General features: G+C 37.6%; 1 protein-coding gene across 14 annotated transcripts in view; it reads left to right on the top strand.

Annotated features, from left to right (window-relative positions):
* SNX14 (sorting nexin 14) overlaps positions 1-17,785 on the top strand; it is a 371,843-nt gene extending 354,058 nt beyond the window's left edge. For 12 of the 14 annotated variants that reach the window (XM_084959467.1, XM_084959460.1, XM_084959468.1 and 9 more), the window contains 11 exons: positions 710-793; positions 3,492-3,592; positions 5,840-5,951; positions 8,808-8,848; positions 8,973-9,092; positions 11,929-12,052; positions 12,316-12,480; positions 12,660-12,755; positions 15,597-15,688; positions 16,387-16,443; positions 17,567-17,785. In XM_084959467.1, coding sequence (XP_084815593.1) covers positions 710-793; positions 3,492-3,592; positions 5,840-5,951; positions 8,808-8,848; positions 8,973-9,092; positions 11,929-12,052; positions 12,316-12,480; positions 12,660-12,755; positions 15,597-15,688; positions 16,387-16,443; positions 17,567-17,605 — 1,031 coding nt within the window. In that variant the 3' untranslated portion in view covers positions 17,606-17,785. Of the gene's footprint in view, positions 1-709; positions 794-3,491; positions 3,593-5,839; positions 6,403-7,744; positions 8,849-8,972; positions 9,093-11,928; positions 12,053-12,315; positions 12,481-12,659; positions 12,756-15,596; positions 15,689-16,386; positions 16,448-17,566 lie in introns of all 14 variants that reach the window. The other 2 variants (XR_014805338.1, XM_084959412.1) reach the window with 2 other exon arrangements.
* Positions 17,786-27,701: the final 9,916 nt, after the last annotated feature.

Here is a 27,701-nt window from a genome sequence, read left to right as displayed (position 1 = left end):
TTTTCCCACTGTACAGCAAGGGGGTCAGGTTATCCTTACATGTATACATTACAATTACAGTTTTTCCCCCACCCTTTCTTCTTTTGCAACATGAGTATCTAGACAAAGTTCTCAATGCTATTCAGCAGGATCTCCTTGTAAATCTATTCTAAGTTGTGTCTGATAAGCCCAAGCTCCCGATCCCTCCCACTCCCTCCCCTTCCCATCAGGCAGCCACAAGTCTCTTCTCCAAGTCCATGATTTTCTTTTCTGAGGAGATGTTCATTTGTGCTGGCTATTAGATTCCAGTTATAAGTGATAACATATGGTATTTGTCTTTGTCTTTCTGGCTCATTTCACTCAGGATGAGATTCTCTAGCTCCATCCATGTTGCTGCAAATGGCATTATGTCATTCTTTTTGATGGCTGAGTAGTATTCCATTGTGTATATATACCACATCTTCCGAATCCAATCATCTGTCGATGGACATTTGGGTTGTTTCCATGTCCTGGCTATTGTGGATAGTGCTGCAATGAACATGAGGGTGCATGTGTCTCTTTTAAGTAGAGTTTTGTCCGGATAGATGCCCAAGAGTGGTATTGCGGGGTCATATGGAAGTTCTATGTATAGATTTCTAAGGTTGTATACCTAATGTTTTGAATAGCGTATCCTTTTAGTAGTAGTTTGTAAAATTATTTATTTCTCAGTGTGTATTCATTCATTTTGCAGTTGGGCATGAGCCTGAACATTGGTCTGTATATAGAAGATATCTTGAATTCTATGTACTTGAATCAAAACTAACAGAATTTCATGGTATGTTGTCCTTTTTGTATACAACATTACATTTCAACGTTAGCCTTGAAAACTGTTGAATCAGATTAATTTCCTAATTTTAAGTAATTGTACTAAGGATATGTAACAGTAGCACTTGTATTCACTATTGATAATAGGAATGTACTGTTTTTTATCTTATTTTTGCATATTTATATTTTAAAAGTTTTTATAATGTATTTCTTTTTATGTAATAATGATGTTGAAATGTAAAAGACAGCAATTCTTTAAATATTAGAACCTTAGGAAGAGTTCTCTATCTAGTTTATTTATTTATTTATTTACTTTTGCTGAACCTGTGGCATATGGAGATGCCTGGGCCAGGGATTGAATTTGAGCCATAGCTGTGACCTGCGCTACAGTTGCAGCAATGCCAGATCCTTATTGACCTGCGGCCTCAGGCCAGGGATCAAACCCATGCCTCAGCAGTGACCTGGGCCACTGGATCCTTAACCTACTGCATTATAGCGGGAACTCCTCTCCAGTTTAATTTTTATTTATGTTGATATGCAGAGAATTTAAACCAGGTATTTCAGAGTTGCTCTGTTCTTTTGCCATCAACTTCTGTGGTAAACACGTTTTTCATACAACATGGCAAATGTTTTGATTTAGCTCTTAGATTTAGATATGGGAAAAACTCCTGTTATAGTTGAATGCTCCTTTTAAGATAGATAATCAGAAAAGGAAAACACTCTTTAGTTTTTTCTCTCACTTCTCAGTCTCTCTTAACTGTCCACTTATTTTAGTTAATATTAGGTTTATAGTCATGAAGTATTTCTAGTTATTTTGTGTGTAGAGTGTTGAGTTTGAATTGCGTATTTTTTTTTTTTTTTTTTTTTTTTTTTTGTCTTTTTGCCATTTCTTGGGCCGCTCCTGTGGCATATGGAGGTTCCCAGGCTAGGGGTCTAAGCGGAGCTGTAGCCACCAGCCTACACCAGAGCCATAGCAACGCGGGATCTGAGCCGCGTCTGCAACCTACACCACAGCTCATGGCAATGCCGGATCCTTAACCCACTGAGCAAGGCCAGGGATCGAATCCACAACCTCATGGTTCCTAGTCAGATTCGTTAACCACTGAGCCACTATGGGAACTCCTGAATTGTGTATTTTGGAAAAGCTCTGTGCAATGTTCCCTGATCCAAATACAGGTTGGTCCTGAATTAGAATAGCAGGGAAACTTCCTTACCCTACTATAAGAACAAGACCCACAATAAGGAGATTTTAGAAAGATAAGACAGGGTCTCACTCCATACTTTATTACCTAGATTTTGAGTTCGTACTTGTCCTTAAATAGTTTTCTCTTTGTCTTTGCTAATCTGGTGCAATGCCATTTTTACCTTAATCCTTCCTTAAGACTTTTCCTTTTGGTTTAGAGCTAGAGAATATCATTTGTCTCCGTAACTTAAAATCCTGGATCAACCAAAGTTGGTTGGATTCCTAACAATATTTGTCCTTTTTGGTACTAAAATTTCCAAAGTCGGCTGTATCAGAAAATGTGTCTGCGTTTTGGTTTTTTTTTTTTTTTGTCTTTTCGCCTTTTCCTGGGCTGCTCCCCCAGGCTAGGGGTTGAATCAGAGCTGTAGCCACTGCCCTACGCCAGAGCCACAGCAACTCGGGATCCGAGCCACGTCTGCAACCCACACCACAGCTCATGGCAATGCCGATCGTTAACCCACTGATCAAGGCCAGGGAACAAATCTGCAACCTCATGGTTCTTAAGTCGGATTCGTTAACCACTGTGCCACTACAGGAACTCCTGTGGTTTTTAAATTAATTTTTAAACTTACATAGTATTGGCAAAATGCTCCCTTTTTTTTTTCCCTGTGAGAGAATAGGTATTTCTTAGTAATATTTTGTCTAATAGAATCACACCAATTTCAATATAATCTCATGATAACTTTGTTTTTTTCTTTTTGTCTTTTTGCCTTTTCTAGGGCCACTCCCACAGCGTATGGAGGTTCCCAGGCTAGGGGTCTAATTGGAGCTGTTGCTGCTGGCCTGCTCCATAGCCACAGCAACGTGGGATCCAAGCCGTGTCTGTGACCTACACCACAGCTCACGGCAATGCCGGATCCTTAACCCACTGAGCAAGGCCAGGGATCGAATCCGAAACCTCATGGTTCCTAGTTGGATTCATTAACCACTGCACCATGACGGGAACTCCACCTTTTTTTTTTTTTTAACCTATGTAGAAGGCTAAATACATCTGTGTCAGTGAAGGGTGGTGATATTTTGGATATCAGTAGATTCAAGTTCTTTGGTCTTCTGACTTGAAGCTCTCTTATTTTGTCAAGATTATTTAAAGAATAATGCCACATCTCTACAAGACAGCATTGTGAATCTGAATTGCTATGGTAAATTATAAGTAAGGTTTTTTAAACAGTAGCAGAACATAGTAATTGCTTTCTTTTTTTCTTTTTACAGCTGCACTTGCATATGGAAGTTCTTGGGCCAGGGGTCAAAATGGAGCCATAGCTCCAGCCCTTTGCCACACCCACAGAAACACCAGATCTGAACTGCATCTGTGATCTACACTACAGCTTGTAGCAATGCTAGATCCTTAACCTATTGAGTGGAGCCAGGGATCAAGCCTGCATCCTCACAGAAACTACCTTGGGTTCTTAAACCCTTTGAGCCACAATGGGAACTCCTAGTAATTACCTTCATATATTAATTTCAGGCACATTTCCTGATGCCCAGCTTCCTTCCAAGAGGATCATTGGCCCCAAAAATTATGAATTCTTAAAGTCTAAGAGAGAAGAGTTTCAGGAGTACTTACAGGTATAGTACTAATGTCATTTAAAAATCCACTCATTTGTCTCTTTTTTTCTTGTACATATATATGTATTTTGCCTTACAAATACTTGTCAATGTGGATTTCTAGAATTTTTTCATTAAAATTTTTTTCCCAATGTGGAAATGCATTATTATTATTATTTTTTGTCTTTTTAGGGCTGCATCTGCAGCATGTGGAAGTTCCCAGGCTAGAGACTGAATCAGAGCTGCAGCTGCTGGCCTACACCATAGCCACTGCAATGCAGGATCTGAGCCATAGGTATAGGTCTGTGACCTATACCACAGCTCACAGCAATGCCAGATCCTTAATCCACTGAGTGAGGCCAAGGATCAAACCTGTGTCCTCATGGTGGATACTAGTTGGGTTCATTACCACTGAGCCACGACAGAAACTCCAGAAATGAGTTATTATCAAGAGTGTACTTTTAAAAAAGAATTGATAACCAATGAAATACCAGATATTTTCTTAGATTAAAACTTTTGGTGTGAGGGAGTTCCCGTCGTGGCTCAGTGGTTAACGAATCCAACTAGGAACCATGAGGTTTTGGGTTTGATCCTCGCTCAGTGGGTTAAGGATCTGGTGTTGCCATGAGCTGTGGTGTAGGTTGCAGACACGGCTCGGATCCCATGTTGCTGTGGCTCTGGCAAAGGCTGGCTCCAACTCGACCCCTAGCCTGGGAACCTCCATGTGCTGCGGGTGCGGCCCTAGAAAAGACAAAAAAAAAAACCCCAAAAAAACCCAAAAAACTTTTGGTGGGAGAAGTTAGAAAAAAGGGAGAGTGAAAGAAAAACTTGTGGTGTAAAAGGTTAGATGTGTTCTAAGAATACGGAGTAGTTTTTGTTATTTTTGTCTTATTTTTTTGTTTGATTTTGTGATTAGCACTTTCTGAACTCTGGAATTTTCCCTCTTGTTTTATTTCTCTAAAAAATTAATTTTTTTTGCAATTGTGGATGTTTTTCCAATTTCTTGGGATCTCCTGACTCTCTACCATTCACCACTTGGAAGTAAATTCTGATTTTCTGTGTGCACATTGTGTTATGAAAACAGTGTAATTGATGTATTATCCACTGTTTGGTATAGTTTGCTTAAAAGTTGCTTACTTGAGACTTCTCTAAAATTAACGACTGTTTTTCTTTAATCAAGTGAATAAGACCGAAGAGTGAGTGGATAATTTTGTTTTATTAAAAAAAAGTCATTTATTTGGACATGAGGTTTTATACTTTGAATTGTTAATTCCGTTAAATTTGGATGCCTTTTAGCCAACAATAAGTACTTTTTAATATTAAAAATATTTTATTTGTTGAAATAAAGGGGTGTTTACATTTTATTTTCTATATTTTAGCCAGTGAATACCTCAACTCAGAAAGTATTTTTTGTATAATTTTTTGGTGGTGTGAAAATTGAAATGTGTGAAATAACTATTACAAGGCTATTTGAACACAGCATATACTAATATTGATCTGTGTCTTTGTTATCATTAACCTGTTATTTGAACCAACTAATTCTTTCTAAGAACTGGAGAGTCTCATTCTAGAAGAAATATTATCTGGTAATATGGAGTTAAATGTTGCAATACTGATATTTTATTTATATAGATTTCTGCTTATAGAGTTTTGTAACTGTTTCATAGTTACAGAACTGAATATTAGCTAAGTCTGGGTTAAATTTGGCATTAAAACGTCAGTTTATCTTGTAAGAAAATAGCGTTGCAAGAATAGATAATAGCATCTCCAAGTTATTTCACGTTTCCATGTTTAGTTCTCTGCAAAACCCTTTGTAGAAACTTCCTTCATCAGGAAAGTTGTATGATAATTGTAATACTTATTTTACAGTTGAGAAACAGAAATAATATTAACTAATGTTTAATTTTCCTTTCTGTGTATCAGATTCTGTGCTAAATGCCTTGTCTAACGACACTATAATTAGGTAGTGTTATCTTTCTTCTACACATGAGGAAACTGACTCTTGGGCAACATAGGAACTTTTCTAGGGACACTTAGCTAGCAAATGGAAGAGCAGAATTCACACTCATTCAGCTCTCATTATAGAGGTCTTACCTGTTATGTGATACTGTTCTTTCCATAATTGTGTTTTGTTTTTATTATGAATATAAAAGAGCTTTTAAGGATTTAAAATTTTCTTGGTTAAAACCAATTTTAATGTAGTTTTCATCACTCTTAGATTTTTAAAACTCCCTGCCACTTTTTTTTTTTCTGTTTTTATTCTTCCAGAAACTTCTGCAGCATCCAGAATTAAGTAATAGTCAACTTCTGGCAGATTTTCTCTCCCCAAATGGTGGGGAAACACAATTTCTTGATAAGATACTACCAGACGTAAACCTTGGTAAGTCAGTTTAAGGAACTATAGAGAAGATAAACTGAAAAGAAAAGCAGCATTTTCAGATTAATTTAGAAAAATAGTTTATATAGTGAAGCCATGTACCAAAACTCCAGACTTCTTATACACTGTTGTGGAAACCACTTATAACTTTGAATGGAGTGTATATAATCTATAAAAATATTGAATTGTACACCTGAAAGTAATATCATATTGTAAATTAATTGTATTTGAATTTAAGAAAAATTGGAAAACCACTTGGAAAAACAGTGTGATAGAAAATTGAATCACCGGAGTTCCCATCGTGGCTCAGTGGAAACAAACCCAACTGATATCCATGAGAACACGGGTTTGATCCCTGGCCTAACTCAGTGGGTTAAGGATCTGGTGTTGCTGCGAGCTGCGGTGTAGGATGTAGATATGGCTCAGATCTTGTGTTGCTGTGGCTGTGGTATAGGCTGGCAGCTATATCTTTGATTCGACCCCTAGCCTGGGAACTTACATATGCTGTGGGTGAGGCCCTAAACAGACAAAATAAATAAATGAATAAAAGAAGATAAAATAAAATAAAATAGAATGACCCAGCAGTTCCTCTCTGTGAGATATATACTTGAGAGAATCTTGTATTCATATTTAAGAATGTTATTAGCAGCATTGTCAAAAGTTGAAATAAGGCACATGTTCATGAGCAATAGAGTAGACAGGTAAATTGCAGAAGAGTCACAAAATGAATACTTAGAGTAATGAATACCTATAGCATGAACTGTTTGGAAAATGGGTGCTGATAGCTTAAAAATACGATGTTAAATGAAAGAAGGAAGGCATAAAAGAATAGATATAGCATGATTCCTTTTATATAAAGTTCAGTACAGACTAAGCAATACATTAAACTGAAAAAGTTTGAATAAAATTGTTAAAGATTGTATGGAAGAAAAGCTGTATTTCTAAATATATTTTATGTAATCTAATCTTAAATATATAGAACTAAGTGAATGAATTAAATATTACAAGTGGGCATTTGACTTTCATCTGTATCTCTCCAAATTAATATATATAGTTGGAGGTAGCATATTTTGTGTTTGTGGGTCTTCTTATCAAGGGAAAATGAGAACATTTTATTTGTGATTATATAAAACATTTCAGAGATAGAACCTCTTTACTGACTAGGTTTGACTAAAGGAGAAGAAATGATCAAAGATGATCCTTGTTTCTGTTTAAACTACTAGATGAATACTGTCACTTGCTGAGATAGAGAATAAATTTAAAGTAGTTATGAACTTTTTGAGTTTGTAGAATCCGGTTAAAGACGTTTCATAAGGAGAAGAAGTCATAAGACAGGCATGGAGTAGGAATTTGAATGTTATTTGAAATCAGAACAAGCAAGTAATTTTGCTCAGGAACAACATGTAGAAGAGAGAAGCACAGGATGAGAGGGCTGGAGGTTTGCATGTTGTAAAACAATCTCTGTTTTTATTTTTCATTATATCTTTGCCATTGCCATTTGAGTATCCTTTTTTCCCTAAACTGGACTGAGAGAAATTTAAGTTACATTTATCAGTCTGACTAATTTTTGCAGTCGTTTCTAAATGCTTGAGAAAATCTCATGGTGTTTTATATTTTATATTTTATTTCTTGGAAATAAGATCAAGAAAAAATTCTGGCAAATAGGGTTAGAATATATATTCTTAAACTAAAATTCAGAATATAAACTATTCCGATAGCCAATTTATTTTTCTTTCTTTCTTCTTTTTTTTTTTTTTCTTTTTAGGGCCATACCCGCGGCATATGGAAGTTCCCAGGCTAGGGGTCAAATCAGAGCTGCAGGCGCAGGCCTACGTCACAGCCACAGCAATGCCAGATCCAAGCCATATCTGCAACCTTTGCTGTCGCTTGGGACAACATTGGATCCTTAAGCCACTGAGCAAGGCTTGGGATTGAATTTGCATTGTCATAGATACTAGTTGAGTTCTTAACCGATGAGCCAGGATGGGAACTCCTAGATTACGGTTTTAAATGTGGCAACAATTTAGAACGTTTTTGACTTACTTTTGCATACTTTTTAGATATCTTTATATATTCACTATTGCTTAAAGTCTTTTTAAAAACAAAATTTTATTTATTTTTTTTTAATCTTTTTTTTTTCTTTTTTGGCCACCCTGAGGTATATGGAGTTCCCTGGGCCAGGGATCAGATCTGAGCTGCAGTTGCGACCTATGCCACAGCAGCCAGATCCTTTAACCCACTGTGTCTGACTGGAGATTGAACCTGCATCCCAACGCTGCAGAGATGTTGCCAGTCCCGTTGTGCCATAATGGGAACTCCTGCTTTTGAAAATATTTCTTATGGAAAATTTCAAATATACAGGAAAGTAGTGAAATTTATGTAATGAACTCCTTACACCTTTAACGGTTATCAATACTAGGCTTGTTCCAAACCTTCCCTTACCTCCCACCCTATTGGATGATGATGATGATGATGATGATGATGATGATGATGATGATGATGATGATTTTGGGCTGTGCCCAAGGCATGTGGAAGTTCCCAGGCCACAGATAGAACCTGTACCATAGCAGTGACCCAAGCCACAGCAGTGACAATGTTGGATCCTTTAAATGCTAGGCCACTATGGAGCTCTCCACTGGATTATTTGAAAGTATCTGACATGTTTTATCTATATACCATTTAGAATACCATATTTATTGTAAACTTCTGTTATGTGAGATGGTCAGTTACAAACATTTCTTATCATTTTACTTTTTACTTAGCTCTTTAATATTTAAGATCACCTAGTATATTATTTGTATGAGCAATTATGAGATACAGTATGCCTTCATAAGATTAATATTTTACTTTTAATTGCAGGGAAAATTATAAAGTCTGTTCCTGGAAAACTAATGAAAGAGGTATATAACTAATTTAAGTGCATTCTCTAAAATGATACTTATAAGCATATTTAAAATATCAATACATTTTAATGGCTGAAAATCATAATTTTGATTTTTGATTTTTATACCATTATCTCCACAGAAAGGTCAGCATTTGGAACCTTTCATCATGAATTTCATTAATTCTTGTGAATCTCCGAAGCCTAAACCGAGTAAACCAGAACTGACCATTCTCAGCCCTACTTCAGAAAACAATAAGAAGGTATTGTGCATTGGCTCGAAGGGCCTTTAAGTTTGAAGTTGTCCTACTTGAGATGACTTTTCCATCATAGGGAGAATCCTATGTTAATTAAATGGATGGGACTTTATATTTTATATTCTTTATATGGAAATCAACTGTACAGTATAAGGAGGGCATTATATGTAGTTGCTTGGTTCTTTGCTTTAGTGGAGTAGGAGTTTCTTTAGAAACTATATTTGCAAACTTGGACCATTTCTGTATTTTAGGAAATTTTTTAAAGAGGTTTTTTTCCTTAGATTGTAAAGCACCAACCTCTAGTAATCAAGGAATTAATTGTCGTAATGTATTTGTGTTTATTTGATGATAGTATATAATTTTAACGGCTTATAAAATATTCATCCATTCATTAAACAAGTATTTTATTATTTCCTATTTATTATTATTGCCTACTATTTATTATTATTGCCTTTATTATTACCTACTGTTGAGTGCTGGACACGGGGAATATAAATATATATTCCATGTCTGCAGGAAGGACAATTTAGTTTCAGAATTAGTACCCAGCATGTGGAGCTACGTGAGCTCAAAGAACAGTCCTCCCCATCTCCCTCAAAAAAACCCCAAAGACTTTTTTAAAAAAATGTCTGTAAATGGTATCTTTAATTTTTTTTTGCTTTTTAAGTTTATTGTTGGTAAATAGAAATGCATTGATTGTGTATTGATTTTTAATTAAATAATCCTGCTAGTCTTGTATTAATTTTAGTAGTATATTTGTTAATTCTTTTAAATTTACATACTTATCTGCAAATGATGGCAATAGTTTTTCATTCATGGCTAGGACCTGTTATAGAGGGAATGATTGCAGTGTTTCACCATTAAATAGTAGAGTGTAGCTTTTTTGAAGGCATCCTCTATGTGGTTAAGGAAATTTACATCCATGTTTGTGGGTACACCTGCTTATAATTTTTCTTTCTCATTATATCCTTCCTTATAAGGTTATATTAACTTTTTTCTCTTTGCTGGCAGAGTTATAATTGGAATGATTATTGCTTTAAGAAAGTGATAACTTGTTGGTAAAGTTATCAGGGCCTCAAGTTTTGTTTGTAGGAAAGCTTTTTTTTAAACAACCAATTTAATTTATTTTATGACTATAATATTTTGGTTTATTTTTTTGTGAGTTAGATTTTGTTAGGTTATATTTTTAAGCAAATTCTCTATCTAAATTTGAAAACTTTTTGGGCTGAAGATGTCAATAATATCCTCTTTTCATTTTCTCTCACACTTGTAGTTATGTCCCCTTTTATTCTTTTTTTTTTTTTTTTTTTTGTCCTTTTGCTATTTCTTTGGGCAGCTCCCTCGGCATATGGAGGTTCCCAGGCTAGGGGTCTAATCGGAGCTGTAGCCACCTGCCTACGCCAGAGCCACAGCAACGCAGGATCCGAGCCGTGTCTGCAACCTACACCACAACTCACGGCAACACTGGATCGTTAACCCACTGAGCAAGGGCAGGGACTGAACCCGCAACCTCATGGTTCCTAGTCGGATTCGTTAACCACTGCGCCACGACGGGAACCCCCCCCTTTTATTCTTGACATTGTGTCTTCTTTTTCTTTCCTTTTTATTTTTTGCTTAATCTTGTCAAAGTTTTTGTCCATTTTATCATTTGGTTTTGTTCTCTATCAGTTTTTTTTTAAGTTCATTAATTTCTGTTATTTGATTATTATAAATGATAATAAATTCTTTTTTGCATATTATTTGGGATAAATAAGGCTGAAATTTAGTTGTATTTTGTCATTTTTTGCTGTAAGTAATTCTTCATAACTTTTTTTTTTTTTTAACATGTATGAGGCCTTTCTGAGCTTTGGCTGTTATTGTCCAAATAAGCTTTCTTTAAAGCTTAATGTTCCCTTCTAAAGATTCTTTGATTAAATAGTAATTTATAGGAGTTCCCCAGTGATGCAGAGGGTTAAGGATCTGGCATTGTCACTGTTCTGGCTCAGGTTGTTTCTGTGGTGTGGGTTTGATCCCTGGCCTCAGATCTTTGTATAATCTTTAAAATCATGTTAGATTTTTTTTTGTTTAGTTTTTTATTTATTTTTCTTTTCTGACCATGCCTGTGGCATGTGGAAGCTCTTGGGCTAGGGATTGAACTAGAGCCACAGCGGTGACAACAAGTCATAGGAACAACACCAAGTCCTTAACCACTAGGCCACCAGGAAACTTGTATTAGATTTCAAGTTAGCTAGTATTAATGTTTTTATACATCTTTATATGTTCATTTGCTCCTTTTGTGTAAAAAATCAGAGAAGTTCTTTATGCATAATAAATTATCTGTTGTGTCTAAAATAAATGTAGACTTTTATGTAATACTTCAATGCCCCCAAGTATTGTATTTTTAAATTCAGTTTTGAATATAAATGTGGACTTTTGGAAGCAGATCTTAACCTTTCTGATGTTTTTTTAAAAACTTTTTTTTTTTTTTTTTTGGTCTTTTTGCCTTTTCTAGGGCTGCTCCTGCGGCATATGGAGATTCCCAGGCTAGGAGTCTAATCTGAGCTGTAGCTGCTGCCCTACGCCAGAGCCACAGCAACGTGGGATCCAAGCCACGTCTGTGACCTACACCACGGCTCATGGCAACGCCGGATCCTTAACCCACTGAGCAAGGCCAGGAATTGAACCCGCAACCTCATGGGTCCTAGTCAGATTTGTTAACCACTGAGCCATGACGGGAACTCCTAAAAACTGTTTTGATTGGAAAAAGTTTAAATTCCTTTGCTCTGTATCACCTTACCTTTAGTAATTATTATCAGCCGGTATAATAAACTGTGTATTTTTATTATTTCAATTTTTACTTTAGCTTTTCAATGATCTGTTTAAGAATAATGCAAACCGTGCTGAGAATACAGAAAGAAAGCAAAATCAGAATTATTTTATGGAGATGATGACTGTAGAAGGAGTCTATGATTACCTGATGTATGTAGGTAAGATCTCTGTGGTTACTGTTAAAACTTGGTATTGCATTTCTGCTGTGATGAACATTAATGCTCTTGAGTTTTGTCACACTGTAAATTTTTTAAAAATTGAAGGTACTTTTTAAGTAAGAATTCAATGTTTATAATTGGTCTTGAGCATATTAAAGTTATTAGTGCTTATAAATAAAATATTGACCATTCGTGTTTTTTATGTTAGAAAATGTTTAAATATCTTTTTGCCTTATCAAAGTGTTTCATGTGCTCCTTCTCAGGACGGGTGGTTTTCCAAGTTCCTGACTGGCTTCATCATCTTTTAATGGGAACTCGAATCCTCTTTAAAAACACCCTGGAAATGTATACTGACTATTATATTAATTGTAAACTAGAACAGCTATTTCAGGAGCACCGTTTGGTTTCACTCATAACGCTTCTCAGAGGTTTGTATTTTCCTTGTGTGTTTGTTTCATGTTTTGTGTACTCTCAAAGGCTTTAATTGGATCTAAAAGAGCGAGCAGTCTTGTTTTTCTTTGGTTTATTAGTATTTCTACCATGGGGAAATATTTGTATATAATAGGTGAAAATTCCAGCAAATGTTTCTTTTTGTCTCTTTTTTTAGATGCTGTGTTCTGTGAAAACACAGAACCTCGTTCTCTCCAAGATAAGCAAAAACGAGCAAAACAGACTTTTGAAGAAATGATGAATTACATTCCAGGTATAATATTTAAAAAGTAGGGAGTTCCCGTCGTGGCGCAGTGGTTAACGAATCTGACTAGGAACCATGAGGTTGCGGGTTCGGTCCCTGCCCTTACTCAGTGGGTTAACGATCCGGCGTTGCCGTGAGTTGTGGTGTAGGTTGCAGACTCGGCTCGGATCCCGCGTTGCTGTGGCTCTGGCGTAGGCCGGTGGCTACAGCTCCGATTCAACCCCTGGCCTGGGAACCTCCATATGCCGCGGGAGCGGCCCAAGAAATAGCAACAACAACAACAAAAGACAAAAAAAAAAAAAAAAAAAAAAAAAAGTAGTTTAATATAGATTAGGATTCCTTTGAGGTCACAATATTACTATTCCTTTAAGGCTAATTTTTACCATTAGTTTTTATTTTAGAAACAGTTATAAGAACCAATTAGAATTAACTCATTAGTTAAATAAAATTTGGTTTTTATGATGTTAGCAGTGACAAGGCTGTTTCTCCTCACACAATGATCAGATATGTTCAGTAATGACTTAGAATCCAAATGATCAAAGTGATGTGTTTTGTGGGACAGTTGGAGTCCTATTGCTCACTTCACCATGAGAAGAGCTTCACTAGGGTGTGTAAGATCAGAATTTATCCATTCATTCCAAGTTTATTGGGCACCGTCCATGTGCCAGGACTGTGTAGAGCACAAGGCATATAAAGAGGCATGTACTCCTTGCTGTACAGTGGGAAAATAAAAAAAAAAAAGAGGCATGTAAAAATAGTACTTGGGTAGCTCAGTCTGGAAGGAAGAGCTCAGTCATACAAACAAAACATTTGCATGATAATAGAGACATGTTCAAGTTACATAGTATCTCACAGGAGGAGGGCGACCACCTCTCCTATAAAGGAGGTAGACTTGGGGCACTAAGTGAATGGCAGTAACTTCTTACTGAGATGGGAAATATGAGGAAAAAACATCAAAGAGTCAAAGCAGAGAAGACTTAGTTAACGACATTTTGAATGTGAAATGTCTATACATTATTCAGGAGGAAATGTGTAGTAAGTGATTAAATATTCAGGTTTGGAAATTGGAGGAGTGATGGTATAGGATGGAGATGCAGTGGTCATGTAGGAGTGGGTATTAATGCCCAGGTTGAAAATATAGAGTAAGAATTGAAGAGGGCCTAGGACTGGACCTTAGGAAATTCTCATCATTGAAAAATGAGTCCTAGAATGGTCCTGCAGCTCTATGTGAAGACAGTTAAGTTCAATCTGTGATCTGCATGTGAAAATGAACTAAAGCTATTTTTGAGTAAATCTTCTGTAGGTATATATGGTAAAGAAATTTCTTACTGTTTTGTAATATGGTGACCTTGAGCATTCATGGTTTTAACAGTCCTAGGTTTTTTTTTGGAGGGGGGGGTGTCTTTTAGGACCACACCTGCAGCATACGGAAATTCCCAGGCTAGGGGTTTTAATTGGAGTGGCAGCAGCCAGCCTACACCACAGCCACAGCAACACAGGATCCTTAACCCACTGAGCCAGACTAGGGGTCTAACCTGAGTCCTCATGGATACTGTTGGGTTCATTACTGTTGAGCCACAATGGGAACTCCAACAGTCCCAGTTCTGATATTCAGGAATAACATGGAAAGCCAGTAATCATTTGTTATTTTGCCAGGCACAAATTTGAATCCCATTTATTTGAGGACTTCTATTTGGAAGAAGTAACTTAGCTAGTGAGGAAGCTTAGCCTTTCTGTTGTCCTCTACTCATTTCTTCCTTAGTGACTCCAAAGGTTCTGAAAAGATTGCTTATTTTTGTCCATTATGCTTAATGCATGCTAATTGGAAAATTCTGTGTAACATTGGTGAATTAGAGGATTCACAGAGATGCATATTGAGCCACATATCTTGAAAGTACCAAGGATCTACTGTGCTTATTCTAAATTGAATTTGGCTTTGACCTCTTAGGGCTTAGACTTATCCCATATAAGCAGACATAAAAGGAGAGCTTTCCATGATCAACATTAAGAGTTTCATGATTGGGGGAAGAAAGGGCACATATTTGGGCATCTTGTTTACTTAAGAGTAATTTTCTTTTCCTATTTGAAGGAAAAGATTCTGCAGAGATTTTAGTAAGGACTGACTCTGTGGTAATAGGAATGATATATGACAGCTGTGTGGTCAAACAGGAATTGGAACTTTTGGGACCCTAAATTTGTGTTTAAATATTTTTTCCAAAAGAGTTTTCTGTAAGATGGTTAATACTAATTATGCAAAAAGCACAGAAATAAATTAAAGGGGTCATATTCATTGAAGGGAGTCTGTGTTCACCATAAAATCAAATTAAACTTTTAAAAATATTAACATGTTCAAACATTATGAAAAAATAGAGAGTAAAGTAGAAGCCATCCTGTCCCTACTGTGCAAAAGTAGCCATGTACTCTCGCTTGGTTAATCCTCACAGACGGTTTTTATCTGTCTCTGTACATGTATGTACAAATATGTGTACATCATTTTATGGTTTTATTTTGTTTGTTTTACTTGATTGGGATAATAAAATAGATACTATTTTCCAACCATCTTTTATCACCTAGTAGTATAAGCAGATTTCTTCCCTGTAACATTCCCCAGAGCTTGCAGTATGCTTTGTGTATTGTGAATCTCCAAAAGAAGGATACACGATACTACATTTCTTAGCTTGACCACAGAACTCTTTTGTTCAAGAGCCTCTTGCAGGAACACTGGTTTAGGAAATCTGATTTACAGTTTTTGCATAATACCCGGAAACAGGGTAGGGATTTTGCTTTATGATCCAGTAAATGATGAATCATATAATGTAAAATTGTTTCACATGTGGCTTTCTTGTTTAGATCTGATAGTCAAATGTATTGGTGAAGAAGCCAAGTACAAAAGCATCAGACTTCTATTTGATGGTTTACAGCAGCCAGTTCTCAACAAGCAGGTAAAAATTCATTAAAGCAGGTTATCTAGTCTTGGCTAAGCTTGGTGAATGACACAGTAGAGTGTCTGCTTATTATTACCTGGGAAGTGATACTGTACTAAATTGAGGCAATGGATAGAAAAAAGCATATTTTGTTCTCTTTTTTGCTGATTATTTTTTTCTTTATAACATGAATTATTTTGATTTAAAATATCTATTCATTGTAGAAAATTTGGAATATACTGAGAATTCATGAAATAAAGTAAAAATTTAAATATCAAGAATTACATAATTCAGGAGTTCCCATTGTGGCTCAGTGGAAATGAATCTGACTAGTATCCATGAGGACGCAGGTTCGATCCTTGGCCTTGATCCAGTGGGTTAAGGATCTGGTATTGCCGAAAGCTGCTGCGTAGGTCACAGATGAGGATTGTATCCTACATTGCTGTGGCTGTGGCTGTAGGCCTTAAGCTGCAGCTCCAGCTCCAATTCGACCCCTAGCCCGGGAACTTCCATATGCCACAAGAGTGGTCCTAAAAAGGGGAAAAAAAAGAATGGAACATTATGGATACTATTAAAGCTATTTTTATGCTTGTTTTGTATTGTCAGTTTTACTCCCTGCCTTCTCTATAGAGGTAACCATAGTCCTGAATTTTGTGTATATTGTTTTTATGATTTTTTTTGTTTAATGCCTTAAATTTTTTTTTTTGGTGTTTTAGCTGACTTATGTTTTGTTGGACATTGTGATACAAGAACTGTTTCCAGAGCTTAATAAGGTACCTAAAAAGCAGCTATTTTATTATTTATTTTTTAATGCTATGCTGAAATTTATTTTAATTAGGGACACAGAAATTAAGGAAATCCTTGTGTTTCTGATCATCTTAAAAATGAACAGTCTTGGGTTAAAAATCTGACTGAAGCAGCTCAAATAACTTCAGAGGTTCAATCCCTGGCCTGGCGCAGTGGATTAAAGGATCTGGCATTGCCACAGTTGCAGTATATCATAGTTGCAGCTCAGATTCAATCCCTGGCCCCGGAATTTCCATATGCCATTGGTGTGGCCATAAAATAATAATGATAAAAAGAACAATCTTAACAAATGGCTCTTTATATTTTCTTCATTTAGCAACTCAAACATAGAGTGGATTTTGGGAGTTAGTAGCTGAGTAGCCTTTGCCTTGACTCCCTCCCTTCCTGATCACAATCAGATAAGGACATTATATCCCATAGATTCTTTTCAGGGGAAGGTGAGTTTACATGCAGCACTAGAATGAGTCAAGCTCTGCAGGCTGCCATTGCAACAATGAATGCTGTATAAATCAGACTTGAGCAATTTTCAAGCAGTTGAGTTTATATGAACTCAAGAGTACAAAATGAATTGAAATTGAAGGATGGTAATATTATTATTATTATATTGAATCTTCAGGATCTTGAGTTTTGAGTATTGCTTTTTGCTGTTTTTATTTTTTGGTGGGATGAAATAAGCTACTCTTTAAGATTGTGGTAGAGCAATGAAATGTCAAGTTTTTTAGAGAAAACCAGATTAGGTCTGTTTACCTATTGAATACAAGTTTTCAAGTCATAGCAATACTAAATGTATATTACATGTGTATAAAACAGGATGGCAGTTGTGGACATCTTGTGTTCACTTTACCTAGGATTTAGTACCAGCTCTCTGTTTGAGAATTTATAAGGTCTGTCACTATATCATAACCATTTTTCTCATCTCTGAAACAAATATTATCTGTGGCATGTTCCAGCTAATTTCTTGTGTGTTTTAATAAAAAAAATATAAATATGCCTTGTGTATGAATTTTAATGCACTGGAACTAGGCAGTTCATAAATGAACCCTGTTTTGTTTTTTTGTCTTCTATTAAATAGATTTATTTTTACTTTAGGTACAAAAGGAAGTTACCTCTGTGACATCTTGGATATAAATATTTGAGTTTGGGATAGCATAACCAGCTGAAATTTTTGCTGTGCTAGTGTAATAGATATGTTTTGTTTTTTTCGTTTACTTTTGTATATTTCTTGTATATATCATGTAATTCAGTGTCTGAAATTTTGATTTTTTTTTTGTTTTGTTTTAATAAAGACTAACACAGACTTAATGATGATTGGGTCTCATAGCCTTTCATTTTACATCTGTTATCCAAATTTTATTAGACATGTATCATTTGTTATTGCGGTTTTTCTTTTTTTTCTCTTTTTACGGCTGTACCTGCAGCATATGAAAGTTCCTAGGCTAGGGGATGGATAGGAGCTGTAGCTGCTAGCCCACACTACAGCCATGGCAACACCGGATCTGAGCTGCATCTGTGACCTATGCTGCAGCATGCAGCAGTGCTGAATCCTTAACCCACTGAGTGAGTCAAGGGATTGTACCCTCATTCTCACAGACACTATGTCAGGTTCTTAAGCCGTTGAGCCACAACGGGGACTCCGTATTGCTGTTTTTTAAAGAGATAATTCATAATCTTCTTGGGGCAAATAGCTAAGACTGATAACCTCTTGTATTATATCACTTTGAAAATAATTTTAGTGTGGAGAAACAGGAGTAAGATCTGGCTTACTTTCTTATTTAGAGTTAATACATTTTAGTAGATTTATTTTTCTCTTTTTTTCATTTTCTACATAGTTAGCTATGTGTCTATGAAGAAGACATTCTTTATGAGTTTTTTAGATAGCAAACAAGAGACTTCTTACTCTTGCTGGATGATTGACAGGTTACCTTTTGGATGTGGTATTTGTGATCGTGTGGTTACAAATACATTTCATGGAATGTATGTAACTATAGACCCAAAGTTTGTATAAACAATTTAGTCAGGTAGATTTTTGGTTTATGTTGTCTCTCCAAAGGAAAAAATATGCATTAACTGTATTCCTTGAGGAAAGTTAACCTAAATGATTATTTTTAAAGATTCATTATTTAGAATTCTACTTATAATTTCTTCTCGTGCTATGCTTTTCTCCTTGAAACACATTTGTCTTTCAAAATTAGACATTTTGTGTTTGCTTCTTGACTGCAGTGTTCACTCAGAATATACTTATTGAGTTCCAACCATGTATTAGGCACTGATAATGTGGGAACTCTAAATGTAATTTGGAAAACTAGCCCATTTAATAATACTATTCACTTATTTTTTTCCAAGGTTTTAAAAAAATGGTCATTGGGTATTACAATTTTTTGTTTTGACAGTTTTATTATCTTTTTAATTGCTTAAAAACTCTAGAATATATGTCAGTTTCTGTAAATCAGTGCTTTAATAATAAGCCCTAAACATATCCTAATTTTAATTTCTCAGGGACAGGTGGAAATAATCAGGCTAACTTTTCACATTTAAATCCATGGCATTTTGAAAATTACTATTTAAAATGTCGTGGTGGGGAGTTCCGTCGTGGCGCAGCAGAACGAATCTGACTAGGAACCATGAGGTTGCAGGTTCAATCCCTGGCTTGCTCAGTGGGTTAAGGATCTGGCGTTGCCGTGAGCTGTGGCGTATGTGGCAGATGCGCCTCGGATCTGGCATTGCTGTGGCTCTGGCATAGGCCGGCAGCTGCAGCTCCGATTTGACCCCTAGCCTAGGAATCTCCATATGCCGCAGGTGCGACCCTCAAAGGACAAAATAAAATAAAATAAAATAAAATTTCATGGCGAACAGGAAAAATAAAATATTTTTTAGATTCTTTTATACCATTCTTACCCACTTTCCTAAAAATTGTGGTATTTTGCTTATTTAAATGAGAGAAATTGTTATGGATTTATCAGTTGGCTTGGGCTACCATAATAAAATACCATAGATGGGGTGACTAAGCCCATTTTTTTAACCTCTTAATTTGGTTCTCACAATTTTGGGGGCTAGTTAGTCCAAAATCAAGGTGCCTGCAAGTAGGTTTCATTCTGAGACCGCTTCTCTTGGTGTGTAGATGGCTGCCTTTTTCCATGTGCTCACACGAACTCTTTATGTGGGTACACAGGAAGAAAAAGATCTTTCTCTCTCTTTTCTTCTTATAAAGCCATTAAAGCTTTTAGGTTGAACCTTATGACTTGATTTAACCTTCATTACCTCCTGAAGGCCTCATTTCCAAATATAGTCACACTGAGGTTTAGGGTTTCAACATATGACTTTTAGGAGGACATATTTAACTCCACAGAAGTGGGTAAGCTCTGTTTAAAGAAAATGTGATGTGTAAAAATCTACACATACAAAATTAACCACTTGCATTATAAAAGGGAAAGGAACTAGATGTAGTCTCTCTTGGCCAGGCATTCTGTATCATCAGCTGTAACTGTCAGGTGGAATTTTCCTCTATTTATTGATTGATTGATTGATTGATTGATTGATTGTCTTTCTGCCATTTCTAGGGCTGTGCCCTCGGCATGTGGAGGTTCCCAAGCTAGGGGTCTAATTGGAGCTGTAGCCACCAGTCTACACCAGAGTCACAGCAACAAGGGATGTGAGCTGCACCTGCAACCTACACCGCAGCTCACGGCAGCATTGGATCCTTAACCCACTGAGGAAGGCCAGGGATCGAACCCACAACCTCATGGTTCCTAGTTGGATTCATTAACCAACCACTGAGCCATGATGGGAACTCCTCGTCTGCTCCCTTAGCAGGGCTTTGAAAGTTGTAAAGAACATTTTAACTTTGTGTTGTAAATATAACCGTTTAGCCATAGATATCAGAAGATTTTGAGAAATGGTTGAAAGCAAACACTTAAGTTATCATTTATTGACTTACCAAAAACCATTAGACATTACAGTAGGAGTACTAACAGAAGTCTCATTTGCCACTGTTCTCTGCAGAGTATTGTAATACTGTATATACAAATTGTAATTTCAGATATGGTCAACATTAGAATAAAAATGACTGAATGAACAAACCAATAGGTCTTGCTGGTCCACTTCCATTTCAAAGAATATGTTCTCTTCTATGTATCCAGTAAGTGCTTCAACAATGCCAGATACATGAGGAGAAATCTTTAACCTGAGGCCTTTGGGCCCCTTGAAGATTGTTAAAGCCATTGTGATAACTCACTTTTATTTGAGGTGTGATGGGAAGATATTGAACAAGTTAGCGACATGATCTTGCTAATACTGTGATAGAATCACTTTGGTTACTATATTGAGAGCATTGAGAACAGACTAAAGTGGAGCAAAATTTGAGACAAGGAGCTCATTTAGGAGGTCGTTAATGTGATTCAGTTGAAATCTCAGTGATTTGAATCAGGGTAGAGTTTTCGAGAAGTTAGTCTTTTTTTTTTTTTTTTTTTTTTTTTTCTTTTTTTCAAAGTTAGACAACAGAATTTACCAATGTGAGTTTGAGGAAAAGGGAGCAGCTAAGGATGACCCCAAGCTTCAGTCTAAGCATAGGAATGATGAAGGGCCCATTAAATGAGATGGAGACTGTGACTGGAACATGTTTTGAGGGAAAGACCAGGAATTGACTTTTGAACACGTTCAGTTTGGGATGCATCTTAACCATCTCAACTAGGAATGCCAAGTAGGCAGTTCTGTTGATGAGTCTTGAATCCATGGGAGAAATCTAGGCTACAGATATAGATTTGAGAGTCACCAGCATCAAGATGTAAAACTGGAGGGTTCAGTGGTTAACGAATCTGACTAGTAACCATGAGGTTGCGGGTTCGATCCCTGGCCTCGTTCAGTGGGTTAAGGATCCGGCTGTGGTGTATGTGGCAGATGCGGCTCAGATCTGGCGTTGCTGTGGCTGTGGTGTAGGTCGGCAGCTGCAGCTCCGATTAGACCCCTAGCCTGGGAACCTCCATATGCCACAGGTATGGCCCTAGAAAAAAAAGCACCCCCCCCCCCAAAAAAAGTGTAAAACTGGATAAGAGCACCAAAAGATTAAGTGTCAATAGAGGAGAAAAGCCATCTGGGGACTGTGCCTAGGGGTCTCCAGTGCTCAATAGTAAGGGAGCTGAAGAGGAATCTCCAAAAGGACTCCCAAGTGATTGGTTTGGTTGATGCTTCTTCTTCTTCCTTTTTTTTTTTTTTTTTATCTTAGTGCTGTACCTATGGCACATGGAGGTTCCCAGGCTAGGGGTCAAATTGGAGCTGTAGCCGCCGGCCTATGCCACAGCCACAGCAACGCGGGATCCGAGCCATGTCTGCGACCTGCGCCAGAGCTCACGGCAACGCCGGATCCTTAACCCACTGAGTGAGGCCAGGGATTGAACCCACATCCTCATGGATACTAGTCGGGTTCATTAACCACCGAGCCACAACGGGGACTCCTGGTCGATCCTTCTGAGGAGCGTTGATACCTCACCTTGAGTTGTAAGTTTTCTTCTTCATTGTAGTACCTCCACTTAGGCCCACTTACTAAAGCTTTGTTTTAACACTTCATCATAACGTTAGCTGCTCTTGAGAGTGAAGGGAATGCTGTATTTTTGGACAATATAAGGTGGAGAAAACTGGTCCAGCAAGGAGAGGTGATACTGTGGTTACCTGAAGAAATTGAGAACCCTTGAGCAGCCTAGAGCAATATTTAGCAACTGGGACATGTAATCAGGTTCTAGGAACTTTCACAAGTAGGGAGGAGGTTGCCATGTTATTTTACGTGGAGACTTAATTTTTTATAAGTGGCTCAAAATCTGAAAAAGTGGGCGACATTGAAATTTCTTTATAAGGAAATGTGTTTTAGGTAATTTTCTAAAGTTTGTCACATCCATTTTAGTAGTGCAAGAATGATGACTGCGTGATTTTCCCTGAGGGATTTTACACATGTTACTTAGTGTCTGGACTGCTCTTATTTAACCTCACTTCCTCCTCACCACATGCATAGGTGCCCAGGGAAGCATTTTGACATTTTCTCCCAGTGTGGGCTACTTTAAGCTCTTGATTGCAAATGACAGGACTCAAGTCAACTTGCTTTAGAAAAAAGAGAAATAAACATATCTGATCACGTGCTCCAAGTACAGAAAGACAGTAATGGAGTTGTCCTCAGTATGATTCACCCAGCACTTGAATAGAATCAGGACTCTGTGTGGACATATGTTCATTTCTTGTCTCAGCGTCTGTTCTCTTAGTTGTCATCCTTGTGGATGCCTTCATGTGGGGGAGGATATTTAAACAAACTATGGAACTGCATGATCCAGAGGGGCAAAATGCGAGCTTGACTCTCTCTACATCTATACAATAAAAACTTGTGGAAGGATTCTTATTGTCTTGGCTTGCCTATCCCTGGACCAGCAACTCAACCCAAGGTGATTGAATTGGGAGGCCTAGGTCGTATTCTTCCACCAGGGCTAGGAGATTACTTCTCTAATTAACCATCCCTACCAGAACTACCTGGGACAGGAGAGGTGTAGTGTCTTCCAAAGAGTGAGGGATCTTCCCAGGAGTAGGGAGAGATGCTCTTTGATTAGGTCCCATTTGTTTATTTTTCTGTTTGTTTCTGTTGCCTTGGGAGACTGATCTAAGAAACATTTGTATGGTTTATGTCAGAGAATGTTTTGCCTATGTTCTCTTCTAGGAGTTTTATGGTGTCATGCCTCATGTTTAGGTCTTTAAGCCATTTTGAGTTTATTTTGTACGTTGTGTGAGGGTGTGTTCTAATTTCATTGATGTACATGCAGCTGTCCAGTTTCGCAGCACCACTTGCCAAAGAGACTTTTTCCCATTTTATAGTCTTGCCTCCTTTGTTGAAGATTGACCATAGGTGTGTGGGTTTATTTCTGGGCTCTCTCTTCTGTTTCATTGACCCACATACCTGTTTTTATGAAGAAGGTGATGGTTACATAAAGGCTAGTTTGTGAGGGGTGGTGAGGTAAGTTGAAGTAGAATCTATGTGAAGGATGATATGAGGCCGAGATGTGGCTTGTGATCTAGGTCCCTCACCTCTTTTATGACTGTTCCCAGAGTGACAGATGTGTTGAAATCAGGGCACATGCCACTCCATCTGTGACCCTGAATCATTGCCACAGGTAAGGTAGTCATGTCAGCTAACCTCAGGGTACTGGTGACTTGCATGCCAACTCCTAGATTTCTGAATCAGGTAAATAAAGAAGTATTTCAAGAGAAGGAAGCAGAGAGAGGTGATGGAGAGAAAGAGCTGTTGTAGAGGTCTAATTGCTGAGCAGTTACAAAGGAGCATGAAGACTGATGTTGGTTTTTAACCCAAATAACCACAAAAACAAGAAAAGTTATACTGAACATGGCCAAAATATTGAATAATTAAAAGAAGTTAAGTATCTAAATGGTAAAGCTGTGTGGACACCAACAGATACAGCTAAGTTGAGGGTGGCGCGTGAGTTGACCACCAGAGGGAGGAAAAATGGTCCTGCCAAAACATTGCAGTCTGTTGAGTTGCACCAAGTACTCAGTTACTTTTTAAATTTTCTATATTGATGAAGAGTTTAAATTTTCTACATTGATGTGGTCTCAAAAGAAATAGATTAGTGATCTTTCATAAATGATGTGAGCTTGTGTTAATTTTTACAATCTGTTCATATTTCTAATAGTTGTACACTCTTCTCCCTCTGTTAAGGGTCCTCTGGCATTAAGCTTATGGCTGGTAGCTGGTGAAGATTATTAGCATTTTGTCTCAGCTCTAGTATAGAGCCCACTGGTGTCTCTCAATTAGTTTTGAAGGGAATGACTAGTAATTTATTAGAGTGAGTAGAATTTAAGTACTAAAGTTACTGTGTGATTTTTTTTTTTCTCTATTTATATTTTAAATGTGAATTATATTGGCCCCCGTGTTAGCTCTGTCATGCCATATCATTCACTTGCATTGTGGGCTTTCCTGATTGGGATGGGGGGGGTAGGTTAAGCAGTGATCAGGTAGTTAAGAAGCCAGCAGCCTACTTATCTGTGTGTCCTTCTAGAGAACAGTAATGACTGAGGTGACATTATGACTTGTTCTGTAGTATTGTCTGGGACCTCTGATCTTACAGTCCCATCTTTTCACTTCTACCTAAAGATAGCTATTCAGTAAGGAATAATGCAAGGCTCCATGAAGAAAACTTGAGTAAAATAGTAATGCATCTGTTGTAGATAAGCGGGTATGATGCTATAACCATTTCTTAATTATGACACAAAAGTTAACACAGAATCAGCTCCACAAGATGATATGTCAGTGAAATTTTTAGAAACTATACATATCAATGGTAATATATAAAGTCAATACATTGTGATTTTACTAGTAAAATAAGATGTGTTTATTTTTTAAATGCATGCATTTCCTTCATCTGTATAGGTCTGGAAAAAATCAACATCACATTAAAAACTTCAAGCTCAATTAGAAATTTGATGAGCCATATTTATTTTCCTTTATAAAATAACATCAACACATCTTAGGGGCTGCTTTCATTACTGGTATGCTTACCAATTATTTAGTGATTATCTTATTGAAAACAAGTTGTAGCGGGAAGTTCCCATATGGCTCAGTGGGTTAAGGATCTGGCATTGTCATTGCAATGGCTTGGGTCAACTGCTCTTGTGTGCGTTTGATCCCTGGCCTGGGGGCTTCCACATGCCATGGGCATGGAAAAAAAATGTTGTCAAGTTGTAGGTTGTTTACTTTTATAATGTTTTTGGCTTTCATAAAAATCTGGATATCACACTTGTGAATGTACATTATTGGAGAGGAAGTTAGGAACTTAGTATAGGGGAGTTCCCATTGTGGTGCATCTGAAACGAATCCAACTAGTATCCATGAGGTTGCAGGTTTGATCCCTGGCCTTTCTCAGTGAGTCGGTGATCTGGCGTTGCTGTGAGCTATGGTGTAGGTTGTAGATTTGGCTCAGATCCTGCATTGCTGTGGCTGTGATTTAGACCGGAGTCTGTAGCTCCGATTTGATCCCTCGCATCTATAAGCCTGGGAACTTCCATGTGCCTTGGGTGTGGCCTTTAAAAAAAAGGAACCCAGTATAGTTTTCAAGACAGACTTAGAAGGTGTATATTAGGAAATTCCCAAGTGTATTCATAGAAGCTCTTTCTCATTTTTGGTTGTCCAGAATTGGAACATCTTTTTTTTGGGGGGGGAACGGGGGCTGTGCCTATGGCATGTAGAAGTTCCCAGGCAAGGGATTGAACCCATGCCACTACAGTAACTAGAGCCACTGCAGTGACAGTGCTGGATCCTTAACCCACTGAGCCACAAGGAAACTCCTGTAACTTCCTTATGCTGAGAAAGGGTGTTGAGGTCTTAGAGTGAAAGATATCAGCATGCGTTTGAAGCATCTCTCTCTCTCTCTTTTTTCTTTTTTGTCTTTTCTAGGGCTGCACCCACAGCATATGGAGGTTCCCAGGCTAGGGGTCTAATCGGCCAGAGCCACAGCAACACGGGATCCAAGCCAAGTCTGCGGCCTACAGCACAGCTCAGGGCACCACTGGATCCTTGACCCACTGAGCGAGGCCAGGGATCGAACCTCAACCCCATGGTTCCTAGTCGGATTTGTTAACCACTGAGCCATGACGGGAACTCCTGAAGCATCTCTTTGCTCACAGTTTTAGTTCCCCTCTTTTGTATATAGGGAGAAAAAGCTACAATTATTTTGATGCTCACCAAGATATAAATTATTATGAGCGGTATTGTTAATCCTATTCCCTTAAGGTCACTTCTTGGAACTGTGCTGCTCCAGTACTGCTCCAGATGGAGCAGTTTATGCCATGGCTACAGTCTGGTCTTCACACACTTAGCTTTTTCCCTCTGGTGGCAGTTAGAGTATCAAAACAATTCAGGAATGTACATCAGACACAGTCTGTGGTTGTGTCCTAATCTTTAACTACTTGAGCCTGCCTTTTGTGATTCAGGGAGGCCTGGGTGGGAGCGGGGGAAGACAGGATTCTGATCAGTTGCACCGGTCCCTGTGAATGTGACCTTATTTGGAAATAGATTTCTTGTAGATGATTAAAATGAAGTCATTAATGTGGGCCCTATCCAGTATGACTGTGTCTTTATAAAAGGGGAAATTTGGACCCAGAGACAAACATGTAGAGGGAAAAGGATGTGAAAACCTTGGGAGAATACATCTATAAGGCAAGGAATGCCTGAGGCTCCCAGAGCTGAGAGAGGCCTGGAAAATATTCTCCCTCCCAGCCCTCAGAAGGAACCAGCCCTGCCAACTTGATTTCAGACTTTAAGATTCCAGAATTGGTAGTTCCTGTTGTGGCTCAATGGGTTAAGAACTAGACTAGTATCCATGAAGATGCGGGTTCCATCCCTGGCCTCACTCAGTGATGGACCCGGCATTACCGTGAGCTGTGGTGTAGGTTGCAGATTTGGCTCAGATCCTATATTGCTGTGGCTGTGGTGTAGGCTGGCAGCTGCAGCTCCAATTCAACCCCTAGCCTAGGAACTTCCATGTGCTGCAGGTGTGGCTCTGGGTTAAAAAAAAAAAAAAAAAAAAAAAAAAAAAGATTCCACAACTGAGGTGATGAATTTCTGTTGTTTAAGCCCCCCAGTTTGTGGCACTTTGTAACAGCAGCCCCAGGGAGCTAAATCAGGGACCTATTAAATTTGGGCAAGCCTGGTCATATATCCACGTTGCTACTTTACTCCCTGAAGGAGCTTATTTACTCTTTGTTGCAAACTGCTGAAGGCAGCTCTGCCACAAAGTGGATTTAGTGTGTCTGATTGACCAAGGCATAACAACCGGTCTGTTGTGTTACCCTTATTAATGGAGGAAGATTCTGAGATGCACAACAATTAGATAAATTAATAAAAGTCCTTAACACTGTATAACTTGAACAGTTATTTCAATGGTTATTTTCAGTAGTTTCATTTTTAGGAAACCAATACTGGCCTCAAAACAGATTTCTGTACATAAAAGTCATAAAATTTACTAGTCCAACTTTAAATACACTTTACTGTTTTTTTCCTACCTTAAAGTTGCATGCATTTTTCTTATTTTTTGGGTGAGAAAGGGGCTAGAGAGGATTATCAGATGGCAAGGGGCTTATAATCAAGGGAAATGATAACTAGTGATAAATTGTCAAAGAATTTTCCTTCAGTCATACTGTTTTAGATTATAGGCGTTTGCTTGAGAAAAGAAATAACTATCAA

The sequence above is a fragment of the Sus scrofa genome, chromosome 1 (genome assembly GCF_054392235.1).
Source record: "Sus scrofa isolate SSC_HxYL_T2T_F1_AM1 chromosome 1, Sscrofa_HxYL_maternal_Yorkshire_Landrace_v2.0, whole genome shotgun sequence".
NCBI classification, from domain to species: Eukaryota; Metazoa; Chordata; class Mammalia; order Artiodactyla; family Suidae; genus Sus; species Sus scrofa.
The sequence above is the reverse complement of the archived record's forward strand: the minus strand, read 5'-3'. Positions and strand labels throughout refer to the sequence as shown.